Source organism: Xiphias gladius, chromosome 21 (assembly GCF_016859285.1).
Source record: "Xiphias gladius isolate SHS-SW01 ecotype Sanya breed wild chromosome 21, ASM1685928v1, whole genome shotgun sequence".
Taxonomy (NCBI): domain Eukaryota; kingdom Metazoa; phylum Chordata; class Actinopteri; order Istiophoriformes; family Xiphiidae; genus Xiphias; species Xiphias gladius.
The window spans coordinates 20930685-20945912 of NC_053420.1; the positions used below are offsets into that span (position 1 = coordinate 20930685).

General features: G+C 41.2%; 1 protein-coding gene across 3 annotated transcripts in view; it reads right to left on the minus strand.

The window, feature by feature from the left end:
- kif21b (kinesin family member 21B) overlaps positions 1-15228 on the minus strand; it is a 62913-nt gene that overhangs the window by 34324 nt on the left and 13361 nt on the right. For 2 of the 3 annotated variants that reach the window (XM_040115842.1, XM_040115844.1), the window contains exons 2-8: positions 5294-5516; positions 4594-4776; positions 3330-3479; positions 2025-2159; positions 1573-1755; positions 1133-1248; positions 378-573 (exon numbers count right to left, since the gene is read on the minus strand). In XM_040115842.1, the coding sequence (XP_039971776.1) occupies positions 378-573; positions 1133-1248; positions 1573-1755; positions 2025-2159; positions 3330-3479; positions 4594-4776; positions 5294-5516 (1186 nt within the window). The remainder of the gene's footprint in view (positions 1-377; positions 574-1132; positions 1249-1572; positions 1756-2024; positions 2160-3329; positions 3480-4593; positions 4777-5293; positions 5517-15228) is intronic. The other variant, XM_040115843.1, reaches the window with a different exon arrangement.

The following is a 15228-nucleotide window of genomic DNA, read 5'->3' on the forward strand; positions in this document are numbered from 1 at the left end:
TTGTACATAAATGGATGTGTGTTCCAGTAATGATCTTTAACCTGATATAGTAATAAGCTGCTGCTGCAGGCACAGCCTCTGCTGTTCCTTTAATACCATCTTCTCTTACAATTAGTTTTGTCTTTTTTCTTCTTCTGCTCAGTTACTATTCTCAGCTTCATCCATCATGTCACTCCTTTCATCCCTCTCTTACGGCCTCATTGCATCAGTTACACTGACAGCCATGTGTCAGCCCTCCTCCTAGACCTGCCACTTTTCATTCCATGTCTTCCCCCCTTTCATTCATCCCCTCTTATCTTTTTCTCTGAGCTTCTCCTTGTCTTTAATTTTTCAAATCTTTTACCATTTCCACTCCCATCTCCCCCTCCATCTCTCACCGCCTTGTACTCCATCAGCTCCATCTGAAGTCGGGCTATCTCAGCACGCAGGGCGCTAATCTGCTGGCTGGTCTTGTCTTGGTTCACCACAACCTTGTTCTTGATGTTTCGGGCACGGTTTGCGTACTTCAGTGTGTTCAGCGTCTCCATGAAGTCCCGGTCTGACGGACTGACACAGGCTATCATCACTGTGCGACTGGAGAGGAAGGAAAGGTGGGGGTTGTAGGTAACTGTTCATGCAGTACAAGAAGAATGTTGAGGTTGAGTGTGAATTTCTTGCTGTTACCATGAGCATAACTGAAGCCCATTTAATACTCATTGTGCGTCTATTATATTTTGTCCCACTGTGGGATTGAGGAAAAACTTTTTAACGGTTGTCAATAACTAAACCTGAGCACTAGGGCTGCAACTAACAATTATTTTTAGTATCGATTATAAAATGTCAGAAAATAGTGAAATATGCCCATTATAATTTCCCAAAGCCCAACATGACTTCAAGTGTCTTGTTTTATCTGACTGACCGTAAAATACCCTAAGATTTTTATTTGACTCTCATATATGGCAAAGAAAAGCATCAAGTCCTCACTTTGGAGGAGCTGGAACCATCAACTTTTGTGACCCTTTGCTTGGAAAAATAAACATTTAATTAATTAACAAAATAGAGTGTGTGTGTGTGTGTGTGTGTGTGTGTGTGTGTGTGTGTGTGTGTGTGTGTGTGTGTGTGTGTGTGTGTGTGTGTGTGTGTGTGTGTGTACCTGTTGCCTCCCAGTGAATCCTGCAGCAAACGAGTGAGTTTGGAGTCTCTGTAGGGGACGTGACCTCCCTTCCTGGTCTGATCTCCTAAAGCACTTATCACATTTCCCAGGGCCAGCTATGACACACACACATAAACACACACACACACACTTAGAAATTGATCATAAACTAGTATTATGAACATGTTGAAATTTTAGAAAAGCAGTGTTTAAATACACCTGAATACAGGCACACAGTGGAAGAAATTATGTATACCTTGTCATTATCTGTTTACATATTTTCTATCACAATGCTCACTTATGAACACACGCACACACACACACGCGCACACGCACACGCACACACACACACACGCACACGCACACACACACACGCACACACACACACACACACACACACGCACACACACACACACACACACACACACTGTCTGTCTCACCAGTCCACAGTTAATAGAGATTCCCTCGCGGGCTCTCTCTCCTGTGGCTCCTGTGCGTTTGAGCCTCTCAGAGCCGGCCAGGTCCACAAAGTGAAACTTGGCCATCAGCGTCTCGTACTCCGGCTGGGCGATGGGGCTGGAGTCCACACCGTTAACCTCCCCATTCTCCCCTTCTCCATTCTGCTATAAGGGGAGGACAAAAAAAAGAAAAGAAAAAAAAACCAAAAAACTATTATTAATTGAAAATAGCAAACATTCTATCACCTTGAATGCTGCAATGGCTTTAATACTAAATTCATTTTCTTTTCATTTTAGGCTCGTTCCATTATCTCTGACATTTTTTTCTTATTTTTACCAAAATATATGTAATTCTTCTTCCTGACAGATTTCTTACCTAAAACGTGTTTTTAATGAAACTGACCTCACCCCTGCATCCCCAACCCCAGTCTCACCATTTGCGGCTGCTGGCAGACTCTCATCTGACAGAGGTGGATGGTGAAGATGGCGTGCGAGCGGGAGCTTTGGGCATTCATCTGGGTGCTGGCTGTGGTGCGGGACAGAGCGCCGAGCTTCAGGCACTGCAACAGCTGCAACACACACACACACACACACACACACACACACACACACACACACACACACACACACACACACACACACACACACACACAATGTGGAGGACATTTGGTCATGATTTTTTACTTTTAAGTGAAGAAGAAAATAAAAAGTTTTTGCATCACCACCCATGATCACTTCTTGCTGATCTCTGAGAACTCAACATCCGTGTCAGCGTATTTTGTGAAGGTGGGAAACTACTAATTTGCGTGACTTCAAACTTTCTACAAACATTTTTGAGCTGCTTGTTCTAAAGCTGCCAATAGCAACATCATTACTTCACTGTCCACCATTTCATTTCCTTTTCCCCCCTTCCTGTCTCTCCCCTCTGACACCATTACCTCCACCCTCACCCTGACTTGATATTTTCTCTCTTCTCTCCCACAGGAGTGTCCATCTGTCTCCACTTGTCTCTCAGCTGTCTGAAGTGCTGGGAATATGATGCACGATGCTCACCCCAGCTAAGAGAAAAGAGGCACAACTGGCCTTGCCTCCTAATTTCTTCTCCTTCCTTTCTGCTTCAATTTAACAATTTACTCACATCTTTCTTTCTATTCTGTCGCCTATTATGAGAAGAAACCTCATAACACCATAGAGTAGGGGTCTTTTCCCAGCCACCATTTAGGCCCTAAATCACCAGCTGTCTCCTCTCTGAACCTCTTTGTCACTGGCTGGTCAAATCTCCACTAGCAGCGATTCCTCCTGCCCTCTTGACACCGATCACATCGTCCTTCCTCCACACTGTCACTGATGGCCACTTCCCCTTCTTCACAACCGTGACTCACCCCTGATATGTGGCTGTGTATAAACAAGCATTTCAAGAAAGCCGAACTTCATCTATCTGATCTTAAAAAAAACAAAAACTAGTCTCATGGGTTCAACCATATAATATAGACCAAGTCATAGCAGTGCAGGGGGTGAGGAACATCACTGAATGGCAAATACGACCTTTCTGAGTTTTATCATTTTAGATTTTTACAGGTTTCAACGATTTTAGACCAAGAAACATTAGCATTACTACTATTTTAGAATATATAATATACAAAAATACTACATACTGAAAAAGACTAATAAAACGTAACAATGACGACTACAGATGTCATACGTACAGTACAAACACCAACGTGTACACATGCACCTACCTCTTCCTCTGAGTGTACCAGTCTGGATGTGACTCCTGTGGTGTAGATGCTGCCACTGGCGTCTTCGTGGATCTTAATGTTGGACTTCCTGCTCCGACTTTCTGGATCTCTAGCTCCGTCAAATAAGTCCAGAATCTCTTCATTGTACAACTACAATAAACATGAATCACAAAGGTATTTTATTTCACATTAACAGTTAGACAATTTATACATCAACAATACTAGGCCAATACTCTGCTTTACACACCATCATAACCATTAAACTGAAAGATTTATGTATTATAACTATGAACTGCTTTTTCTAGAATTTATTTCAACTTTTGAGCCAATTCCAATGTTCTTCCTTTCTCAAAGCGGTGTGTCTTATTTACACACATCTCCACAGTCTGAGAGGTCAGTGAATGACCTCTCAAAAACCAATGAGGGCAAGGGCCACAGAGGTCAGCTGAAAACTCAGCTCAGCTCAGCTCTGTACTGCCAAATACACATACACACACACACACACACACACACACACACACACACACACACACACACACACACACACACACACACACACACACACACACACACACACACACACACACCCATCTGTTTACCATCAACAGAGATAACCTTTTGACCTGAGAACCTACCAAAAAAAAAAACCTAATAACAGAGACCAGGACAGACAGAAAAAAGAAAGAAAGAAAGCTAGAAAGAAAAATTATTTTTGTTTTTGCTATAATAATTGTTATTACAGAATAATTATCAAAGTAATCACATCTTACACATACCCACATATACAACCATCTTCCCCTAAAGACAACAGTTGCCTGCAGTAAATCATTACTTGTCATATTATCTCACTGCTCCTACACAAACATCCCTCCCTCCCTCTCCTCCCTCGCTCTTACCCATCTTCCACCCCACATTGATGAGGAATAATGTCAGAGGTAATGGCCAACATTAATCAGGTCCAACAAAGCACAAGCAGACATTCCTGCCCATCTGTCATCGGGCTTTCACTTCCTGTTTGTGGAAGCGGGGGCTGATCCCCTCGTCTCCCTGTTTTGCCCCATCTGGTTAGAGTTAATATGGACCACTACCCATCTCAGCACACACAAACACACACACACACACACACACACACACACAGATGCACATTTGCAAGCAGGATTATCAATACTGCACTGTGAAAATGTGAGAACAAGTAAGAACGTGTTGCAGTGTGGTTGTACGTGTGCTCTGCATCCGTAGGCTTCTACACGTGTGTGTCGCCCACCTCTAGGAACTGGGCGCTGACTTTAAACTCAGGCGGCTGGGTGCCGGCCTCCTGGGCGCGTAACCTCTTGCTCTGGATTCCCTCAAACAGCTGGTGAACAGCCCGTGGGATGATACCCTGCTCCTGCTGACTCAGGCTCACATCAAAGCCCGTCCCCATGGTGTAAGTTTTCCCCGAACCCGTCTGAAACACATTTCATCAACCACAATGAGATCTAATTTTAACCTCTAAACATTGTGCACATCACATGTAATCTGTTTTTATATGCATGTATTGGCAGTTAGTGACGGTTAAATCACTAAGATTTGGTTATGTTACCATCTGTCCAATTGACCAAATAATGTATCATTTACAGTATATCTCCCACGTGATTGGGAGGGGTATTCAGGCTGCATTGTTTGTTTGTTTTGTTTTTTGTATTTCATTTTTTTTCCTCACTTTGTTGTTATGCTCAGATGCGACAGTGCATATACATAAATTGCACAGAGTGTAATATTTAGCACTCTAATTTAAAAATTTAAAATGGAAATTAAAATACAGCCACATAGTCACAAAGCATCTGTAAACAAAATAGGGAATATATTAAAACCTGTGTTAATACTGTAAAGCTGATAAACAACCAGAGAAGCTAGGAAACTCTATTTCATTAATAAATCATAAAGAAATCCCTAATATTATGTTCCAAGCTTCACTGTCATACCTGACCATAGGCGAACACGGTGGCGTTGTAGCCCTCCAAGCAGCCCTCAATGAGCTTGTGCACACAGGCCTGGTAGATGCAGTGCTGCTCTGAGTCGATGTCAAACACAAAGTCATAGGTGAAGGCCTTGTCCTTTCCCAGCAGGACTTGTGGTTCTCCAGGTGTGACCATCGTGCACACATGGCAGCCCTCTATCTTCTCCTTGGCCATCTGAGGACGAATCCTGAGAGGAGACGGCAGAAGAAAAGAGACACCAGATGAATGGATAAAATGATTATATGTCAAATGTTTTAATGCACCGTGCAGATCAAGCATGACAATCCTGCTGATGCTCCCGTTTGACCTCAAGATAATTTCATAAGTGGAAATAAGTAACAGTGAGAATATGAGAATGCATTATAAAGAACTGATCCACATCGAAACAAAGACTGTGAAATAATAAGTCTATTTAATAGATATGTCCTTAAATATACACCATATGCTCTATTCAAATAGACATTTAACCGAAGACGGCTATGGCACGATAATTACTTGTAATTAAACAATAATTACAAGTAAACAATAATAACATAAAGGACATTTTGATATTTTCACTTCACCATGAACCTGAGTTGCCATTCCATTGTGATTGCTGTTAAACCAAGCTTATTACATACTTGTGCGTTAGATCCTCAGAACAGAGGTACTCTGCCAATTTAGCATTGCGCTCCTACTGTATAACACTCTCAGACTCAAGACTGACTGTTTGTAAAAAAGGATCAAAATCAGTGCAACAGAACCAAAGATTTTGTATTTTTATTCCAAGCATTCTTCTTCATTGTCATAACCCGGCGCCACCGTTACCCACAATACAATCACACTCATTTCACTCGACTGCACAGATTCCGGTGTGTTATGCTAGTAGCGGCTAATGTAGCTCAAGCTGAGATGAGGACCGGGCTACAGAGGTCTGGTAAGCTCACTTCTTTCTAACTCCACAACACCAGATTTCTTTTATTTTCAAACTCATAGTCTCCAGCTGCAACCGACACGGATTCAAGTGACATCACCTGAGGCAATTTATCAGACTTTGTGGAGCTGTGTCTGTAAGAACTCCTGAAGACCTGTAAACGGACTTTGGTGAAAGTGGGCGTTAAAGCCTGATGGTTTTCACTAAGTTTAAATGTATATGATTTCTCAAAATTATTTGGTCACCTTTTGAAAAGATGATAGGACAACTGAAATTTAAAAAAAAAAAATCAAGTCTCTCCGCCACTGAGAGGAGCAGATTGTATATGTTTGAGAGGGCTAGAACCATTACTATATACTAATTTTATAGTAACCTTATGATAATCTACATTTATTACAGTCAGATGTTTAAATAAAATAGGTCACCTAATGCACCATCTTCAGTCCCTGGCTCTGTCCAAAAGGAGCAGTGATATGAAACATCACTTTGACTGACTGGTAGAGGAAAGTGCAGGAGACTTGCTAAATTCATTGGTTGACAGCCAAAAGTCAAACACGACATTCGCACGACTTCGTAGGGCCACACTCAACGGAGAGCTGTAAGAACAACCCTGAGGACAAAAGTAGATACATCAACAGCAGCACACTTGTTTGTGCTGTTGATTTACAAAGTCAGAGAATGTATAGAAAATGAGTAATGAGGCATAAAAATTGACAGTTCTGTGAAAAACTAGTGCAAGTAGGGCCACTGATGATGATAAGGCAGACTTTGGCTCATAAGTCATTATTACAGTGGCTGTTAATCCTGATGCACAGGACTCACAGTCCTGCTGGGCTCTCCATCCTGACAGGTAGTTCACTGCAGTTAATTGCTTTTCACCTGACATCCCAGTTGTAAAATAATCCCTGATTAGATGAGTCCAAAGGAAAGCATCCACTGCGCTGCATCTTTGAACTCACTGACAGAATGAGGGCCGAGTATTTAAATTTAGGATCATTTTAACTTGTTTGCCAGCAGGAAGGCAAAAAGCCTCGGAGGCAAGACGGGTGGCTGATTAATGGAGATGTTGGGGTTAAAGAAGTGAAACTTTTTACATTCTTGTGCCGCAGTGCAGCTTAACTATGAGAAAACTGTGGGTCTAACCTTGTTCTCACATAATGCAATGCACATAAAACAGAAGATCTGTCGCACAGCGTTCAGAGGTACAATGTGGACACAGTGGAGAGGTAATCACTTTAAGCTGCGCGAAAAGCCATGAGCCAGCAGTATCGCAGCACTGGGTCCACCTCTCAACATGCAAACCCCTCCCCCCCTTCAATCTTCAGGGGATGCAAATCAACTCCCACGCACACTGAGACCACACTAGAAACTCCCTCTGGGATGCTACAACAAAGACACACACACATACTGTATAAAGCCATGCAAAGCAAGAGAAATCCCCAACCATCGCATACAGCTGCTGTAGGGACAGTGGGAACACCACAAAGACACACACAATTCAAAAACAACCTACTGTACTATCTTCAGTACACACATGGTTCCTTTCTCAAGTGTGCATTAAGAACCACACCCACCACAAACACTCACAGTAATCCTTTCACAACACGTCTTTATGGTGCTACAGAAACACACGCAGAGCTAACAACAGCATTTTTTTACGACTCTCTCAGGCACTGAAGGGGTCTTCCAGGAAGTAATTAAAGACAGAATAGTCCGATTCAGCAGCAGCACGCTAACACAGACCACCTCATGAAAGGCGGTGTGATACAGAAAGCAGCTTGCCAACAGATGCGTCCCTTTCATCACTGAATGTGACCTTGACACTGAGGTTAATGTATCTAAAGCCACAGATACCATACAAGTACCGTTTAAGCCAATTATTAACATAAAGTGGATGAGACAGAGGAGTGGGTTGGCTCTGCACAATGGACTCTGTATGTGTGTATGTGTGTTTGTGTGTGTGTGTGTCTGTGAGTGTGAGTGTGTGCGTGAGCTGCAGCTATATTATAAAAGGGTTTGAGGTCATTCTTCTGCCCTCTTCCCTCTGTTTCCACTCAATGTAAATCTGTCTTTTGAGTGCAATATTTATGGGTCAGAAGTGTCCGGTGTAACACTTGACAGCAGCCATTGAAAACAAAGAAAGAGCCAGAGAAAGAATGAAAGAAAGACAAAAAACAAAGAAAGAAAGAAAGACGCTTATATAGTGTTTGTACAGTAAGGGATAGCAATGGGCCAAATATGCAGACTGGGAATTTATAACACATTTATCACATCAATATATTAGAACCTCTGGCTTTGAGACACCACATTTTGCAATCGTCAGTCCTTCCCACATTAAGATAATTACCTTTTTATCATCACTTACATTAAACTAGATTGGCACTCGGTAGAGAATAGACCTCCGCCAAGGCCAATCTCAAACAACATACACCAGACCTCAGAGAAAAAAAAATTCATATTCTTTTGGTTAATGTTCCAGATCTGCCCCCAGTGTAAAAGGCTCCTCCCTGGCCCATTCCTCAACCCTTCACCAAGTTCGGTGAAAATCGGTTCAGCACTTTTTGCATAATCCTGCTGACAAATAACCAAACGAACAAACAGACACGGGTGAAAACATAACCTCCTTGGCATAGCTAAAAAAGAACATCCAAGCAGTACTTTCTGAATTTAGCCTTGCCATGTTTCCAACAGAGAGCACAGCGAGTGCATTCTTGTTTCTACCTCCCATCGTCTCGCGGTGACCACTGAATTACCTACTGGGCAGCCACGCCTCGGCTGTCAGGTTTTGTCTCTGCTGTCCAATCTCTGACAGAGTACAGACACTCTTGTCATTCAAATAGCAGCGTGGGCTACATTTGGTTTTATTTCCTCAAGCAATCCATATAGAGAAGTACAAGGGAACTTTGGCAGCTTTGATTTGGCTGTGACCATTTATATTTGGTTTGGGTTTTTTTTAGCCATGGTAATAGTAACGCTAGACTACAGGGATTATTAAGTGTCTTTCTTTGTATATTAAGAATCTGTTGAAAATTGTGTGTACAGTGCCTTTAGTATGCTTTTGTCCACTGGTAGTCCGACAAGAAAAAGACATTTGAAGACATCACCTTGGGCGCTATAAAACTGTGATGGCTATTTTTCACTATTTTCTAACACCTTATACATCAACAAATGAATCAATCAGTTAAAAAAAATAGAAAGATTAAACAATAATGAACAGTCTTATTGGCTGCACCCCAAAATCTTATATAATTGAACAACTGTGTTCAAATTTCTACTTACTCTCAGTGTCCTCTCCATCTATCTCTCCACTGTCGCACAGGAGTATAAAACTACCAAAAAAGACCAGTGTGGCTGAACTCAGGAAAGTCTTTACAAGTTCTGCATCAAAAGAGAATAGACAAATACGTCTGACACACACACAAGCAAAAGAAGACACAAAAACAACAATGCCAGCTTCTCAGTGGTCCACAGGGAGAAGAAATGGAACAGCTATAAATAATCAATCTACACACACACACACACACAAAATCACACCGTGGCTCAGCTGGATGAACATTTAAGCCAGCTGCGCCAACAAAAGATCAGATCTATAACATTGATCGGAGCAGCAAGCATCTCTCACACACACACACACACACACACACACACACACACACACACACACACACACACACACACACACACACACACACACACACACACACACACACACAGACACACACAAACAAAGATCTAAACTCAGACCACACACACACTAAAGGACATTTAGCGGCTATAAATAGCTCATAACATCATGATTAAATGTCTATATGAGACAGAGGCGTAGAGAGCAACACAGAGAAGCAGGTTGTGGATCCCTGATGCGGCAAATTAAGGCATCTATCTCTTCCCATCTTTGCACACTAATGGGAAATTGGTTTAAAGACCCTGGGGAGTAAAAAAAGAGTCCCTCATAGAACCAAAACACACACACACACACACAGATGCACGCACGCACGCACACACACACCTGTTCTGCTACCTTTTATGCATAAATTCTTTATACACAGATGGATGTGAGGTGCGAAACATGATGTCTTCACTCATTACCCCAATGTTTTGTCAGAAGCCCAAACCCAGTTCTGTCAGACACGCACACACAGTCAGAAAACTCATTATCCACAAGCTCTAAGGGGATTCACTTATTACAATAATTATCAAGCCCAATAGTGCTAATTAGCACCACACTACAAAACAAAAAAACAAAAATGCAAACACACACACAGGAGAACAGAGTAATTGCCATATCAAATCCAGACCTCAGCAAAAGTCATTGATGCGTGTCTTGAAAGTAAAGTAATCTTCAACATGAAGGCAGAGGACCTACCAGAATACTCAACACACTCCTCAAGACCTTTCTGACATTTACATCCCTGGTCAGATTCCTGCCTTTGAAATTGTAAAAGGTTTCATATTTCTTTAAAACCGACAACCAAGCAAGCAAACAAGCAGATTTACATCAGAAAGCTGAATGGGATAAGGGTCTGAAACCTCAGTACACTGAAATTCGTCTGTAATATCAAGTATAAAAAATTGTCAACTATCAAATGTTGGCATCAAATGCTTCACATTTTGAACTGATCTAAGTCAGGAAACAATGCTAATTTTACACTGTATTGTATGTAAGCAAAGTTCTTGTACGGTTGTTTGTGTTAAGACAACATCAAAGCACATTCACTAGGAAGTCTGTCATATTTTGCAAAATGAAAAAAAGGATTTTGTAGACTGTTGGGGGGAAAAAAATCTGAAATTTTATGAATACAGTCTTAAAATTTTGGGAAAAAAGTTGTATTGTAATGAGAAAAAGTTATAATATAACAAAGGAAGTCAAAATGTTTTCATTAAGTTGTAAGGAAAAACTTGCAACTTTCAGAGAAAAACTTAATAATACAAAAAAAGTCAGAATATTTCAGCAATTAAGTTGTAATTTTATATGAAAAAAAGCTGTAATATTTTGAAGATAAAGTTGTGATGTTTTGACACAGAGTTATCATTTTGAGAAAAGAAATAAGTCCTGATATTTCCCCACACAAAATCGTAATTTTAAGAGAAAAAAAGTTGTATTCATTGTATTTCAAGAAAAAAGTTGTAAAAGAAGATACTAATCCCTTGTGTGTAACAGCTTTCTCATGGTACATCTCTTGCCATACTGTAAAAAAGCCTTGTGCCACTATATTTTCACTATGCATACCCTCTCTCTCTCTCTTTCTCTCAAAAACACACACACACACACACACACACACACACACACACACACACACACACACACACACACACACACACACACACACACACACACACTATGAACACTCACAGAAATAGAGAGTCTTAGTCTAGCTTCCAGGCTTTTTTTCCCCTCTGCTGGCACACTTGAAGAGGGTCCAGTTTCCTTGGGAACTTCACAAACTGTTCAGAGACTCCTAAAGTGCAATGAGTGCATGTGCGTGAGCATATGTTTGTATTTACAACTGTATAATGGTATAATGGTATTCTTTTCATGGTGTACAAATGGCAAATTACAAATGCTAATACCCAATTAATATACAATAATCTTCACCTGAGGCTCAACTGTTGACCTGTTATCCAATCACGTTCCAGAAAATCGGCTGGACCAAATGCCAAGTCTGTTACCAACGAGACCAGAGGAGCAATAAAATCAGGCCGCTGTGATTGCTGCCAATGACAGCGAGTGCCAGTGATGCCAGTGTGTGTGAATTATTGTGTGTGCGTGTTTATGTGTGTTCGTGCTCAGTCAACCGTCAAAGAAAAGGCCGGTGTTAGCCAAAGAGCTCATTTCCCTAATGTAAACACTTGAGTAAGGTCACCGCACACACATGCACACACACGTAAAGAGACAGAGTTAATAGTATTCTCTTGAGCTGTGAGTGTGTCAGAGCTCTGTTGTCTTTCCTCTGGCTATGAGCCAGCGGAGGAAGCCAGCCGCTGCCTCCATGTTTCCTTTAACCCTGTCCATTTATCAGCGGACAGCGTCTACTCTCATCACATTTCTCAATCAAGGACTATTTGATCAAGACCTTCTGTCCATCGTTACTCCTTCTTCTTTCCCTGTTATTTGTTATCTTTATGGCTTCATGAGTTTCTTCTTTGGTTTCTGTTATCTTGTCTTCATCCTCACACCTTTAACTGTTTTGCAGCCCTCCTTCAGTTGGCTACCAGTGAAAACAGACTATCAGGACAAAAGCTTGAATGACAGAAGCAGCGGAAGGGGGCCTGTTCCATTTCCTTTTTCTCCTGATAACAGCAGAGACTAATCGCTAATGCTGACTTTTCCTCGCTGCTGCACTTCACCTCCCTCTGGCTCTCTTTCTGCATATCAATCAAACATCGCCTTCATAATGGAAAAACACACATCCATCATTTGGTGTGAGAGGCCAACACATTGTGTCTGTTCCTTAACAACTGTTTCAAATGCAAACACACAGTCGCCGCCCCAGCAGGTCCAGTAACTGCTGACAGATGACAGTCCAGGAAAGGTTGCGCTGACAGATAGAAAATAAAAGCTCTACAGGTGACAAACAGTGCTGTAAAGACACTGATCAGTGGTAAAGGATGAAAGATGCAGAAGGAAACCATGTTTACACAGTAAAGCATGTACAGGGAGGCAGAAGATTAGGATTGATTTTGTCTTTTTAGGGACACGTTTTACAAAGCAGGGAGAGTGCTGATCTCAGATCACTGCTCAAGTCCCCAAGGATCTTCTCAAACTGTCCTGATTGATGAGGACAACAGAGTCATCTTTTTCGCTGGACCGTAACAGCGGGGCCATCCCTATAAATGCAAATGTCCATGACTGACTGAGTGAGTGAGTGAGTGAGTGAGGGATAAAGTTACACCATTGGTCAGCCAAATGCCATGTGACTGAATGCTGACATTACACAATTGATCAAAGGACACCCATCTCTGTAGGTTTCCTGGGGACTATGAAGTGTTTTAGCATCTTTGAGCTCATTGTTTTGGTTTAACTGCTTTTACCTTTATTGTTTTGGTTCAGTCTCTCGGCTCTCATTGACATTTCAACACATTACAGACCAAAAAATGGGGATATAAGAAGTTCTCCAAGTGGACACACTTGAACACTGTCAGCTACCAGGGTATTGTTTCCACAAACACATACCACATGCTCGATTTCCCGTAAACCCTAACAGCACTTTGCCATGAAATAATGCACAAACATTTAAAGCAGCCTTCTCCATTTATCAAACAAGCCACTCAAGCTGCTGATGAACGTGAATATGAAATTGCTCCTTGAACTGATGCCAAACTTAAAGCTGTGCATATTTATTATAAATTCAGTATTCAGTATACTGTATACCCAGTTGTACATGAAAACCAGCTTGAAAAATAAGAAAGAAATTTAAAATAGAAATGTACAAAGCAGTTTTTAACAATTTTACCCATTTTTCAGATTTTACTCCCAGTTTGAAATTTCCCTGTGCAGGCAGGCCTTGTCACAACTAACTCTACTGTTGGCCTGCTAAGGTTAGAGACAGATACGAGCTACATTTTTGAAACACGTTGCCAACTGCTGCATCTTTTCACCTGAGAGGGCGGAACATGTCGGAGGTAAAAGTATCAACAACCGAGAAATAACGTTGAAGTAACTAAATTAGTCATATTACATGTGGCCAAATAATGTTATATGCCAGTGATTATTATAATTTTTTTAATGGAAAATAGCACAGTTATTTTACTTCTGTTTTACCAAACACACTGAGTAATATGATATGAGGTTTATCTTTACATCCTGATAAATACCAAATACAAGCCACACCTGACATAGACTTAATACAGTAACAGTATTGTAGCATTATTTACTGAGCAGAACGGTCTTTCCCTTTCTGAAAGAGATTAACTCCATGCAGTCGGCCCGACAGAGATTACATAAACAGGAGCACAGCGTCTCTATCTGGTTCTGTTCTGTTTGCTTGTACCGTGCCTCCGATTAGTGCTTCGTCATTGTCAGAGTTCAGTTTAGGATTAACCCGATTGACACGGCCGGGTGTGGTTATACCCAGCGTTTCCAGGTATGAAAATACACTCTGTCTTTTTCCTCACGCTTTCCTCAATGACAGGAAGAAAATGAGACTTTAAACATCAGTATGAAAAGCATTCATAAAAAAGAAGATAGGAAGGAGCACTGTCCTTGAAAACATTTAGTCAAACATTGACACAATGGGTGTCATTTCCAAGATTAGAAAGAGAAGGCAAAAAGTCCAAATGAACTAAATATCTTTTGTGTGCGTGTGTGTGTCTTGTCTCTCTTCAGTGAAACAACATACACAGAGTCTGCAGCGACAAACCCAGCTGCACTCTTAAAACTGTCAAGTTCCCTAGCAACCGGGACACAATAACTCTATGCAGATACTCACAACTGTGAGTAAGTTTACAACTGTGAGGAAAATACTACCTTAAACCTAAAGAAATACAAGCCATTTTCCTCTGTCATTGCTTATCGGAAAACTACAGTAATAGTTCTGACTGGAAATAACCCCCGATCAAGATCAGCGGTCAACCCCTTAATGACACCCATTCATAATTTGCATCGTAGCAAGCGTTTTCTCTGTTAATGTACGACAAGCCAGTAAATTAGGTTATTTTGTTGTCAGCGACAAAATTAAAGATCTCGTCCTTGTTCATTCAACAGTTATTTTTTATTCCTTCAAATTCCTCTTACCTTTGGGAAAAATGTAAGTGCTTGGAAACCTTTGGAAGTGTCCTGGCAACATGTGATAGCAGCCTTTGTCACACTGTACACCTGATACAAAACTTCTGAAAAGCTGTCGAGGTGAAGCTGATTAACGTTCTTTGAACCATTTATGTCTCAGTTGCTCTCTCACTGTATCTGCTTTTTTCTTTTTCAACTCTTAAAAAGAGTCAAACAAAGGGAGCAGGGGTAAAGGGAAAATGAGAGCAAGAACAAGAGAGG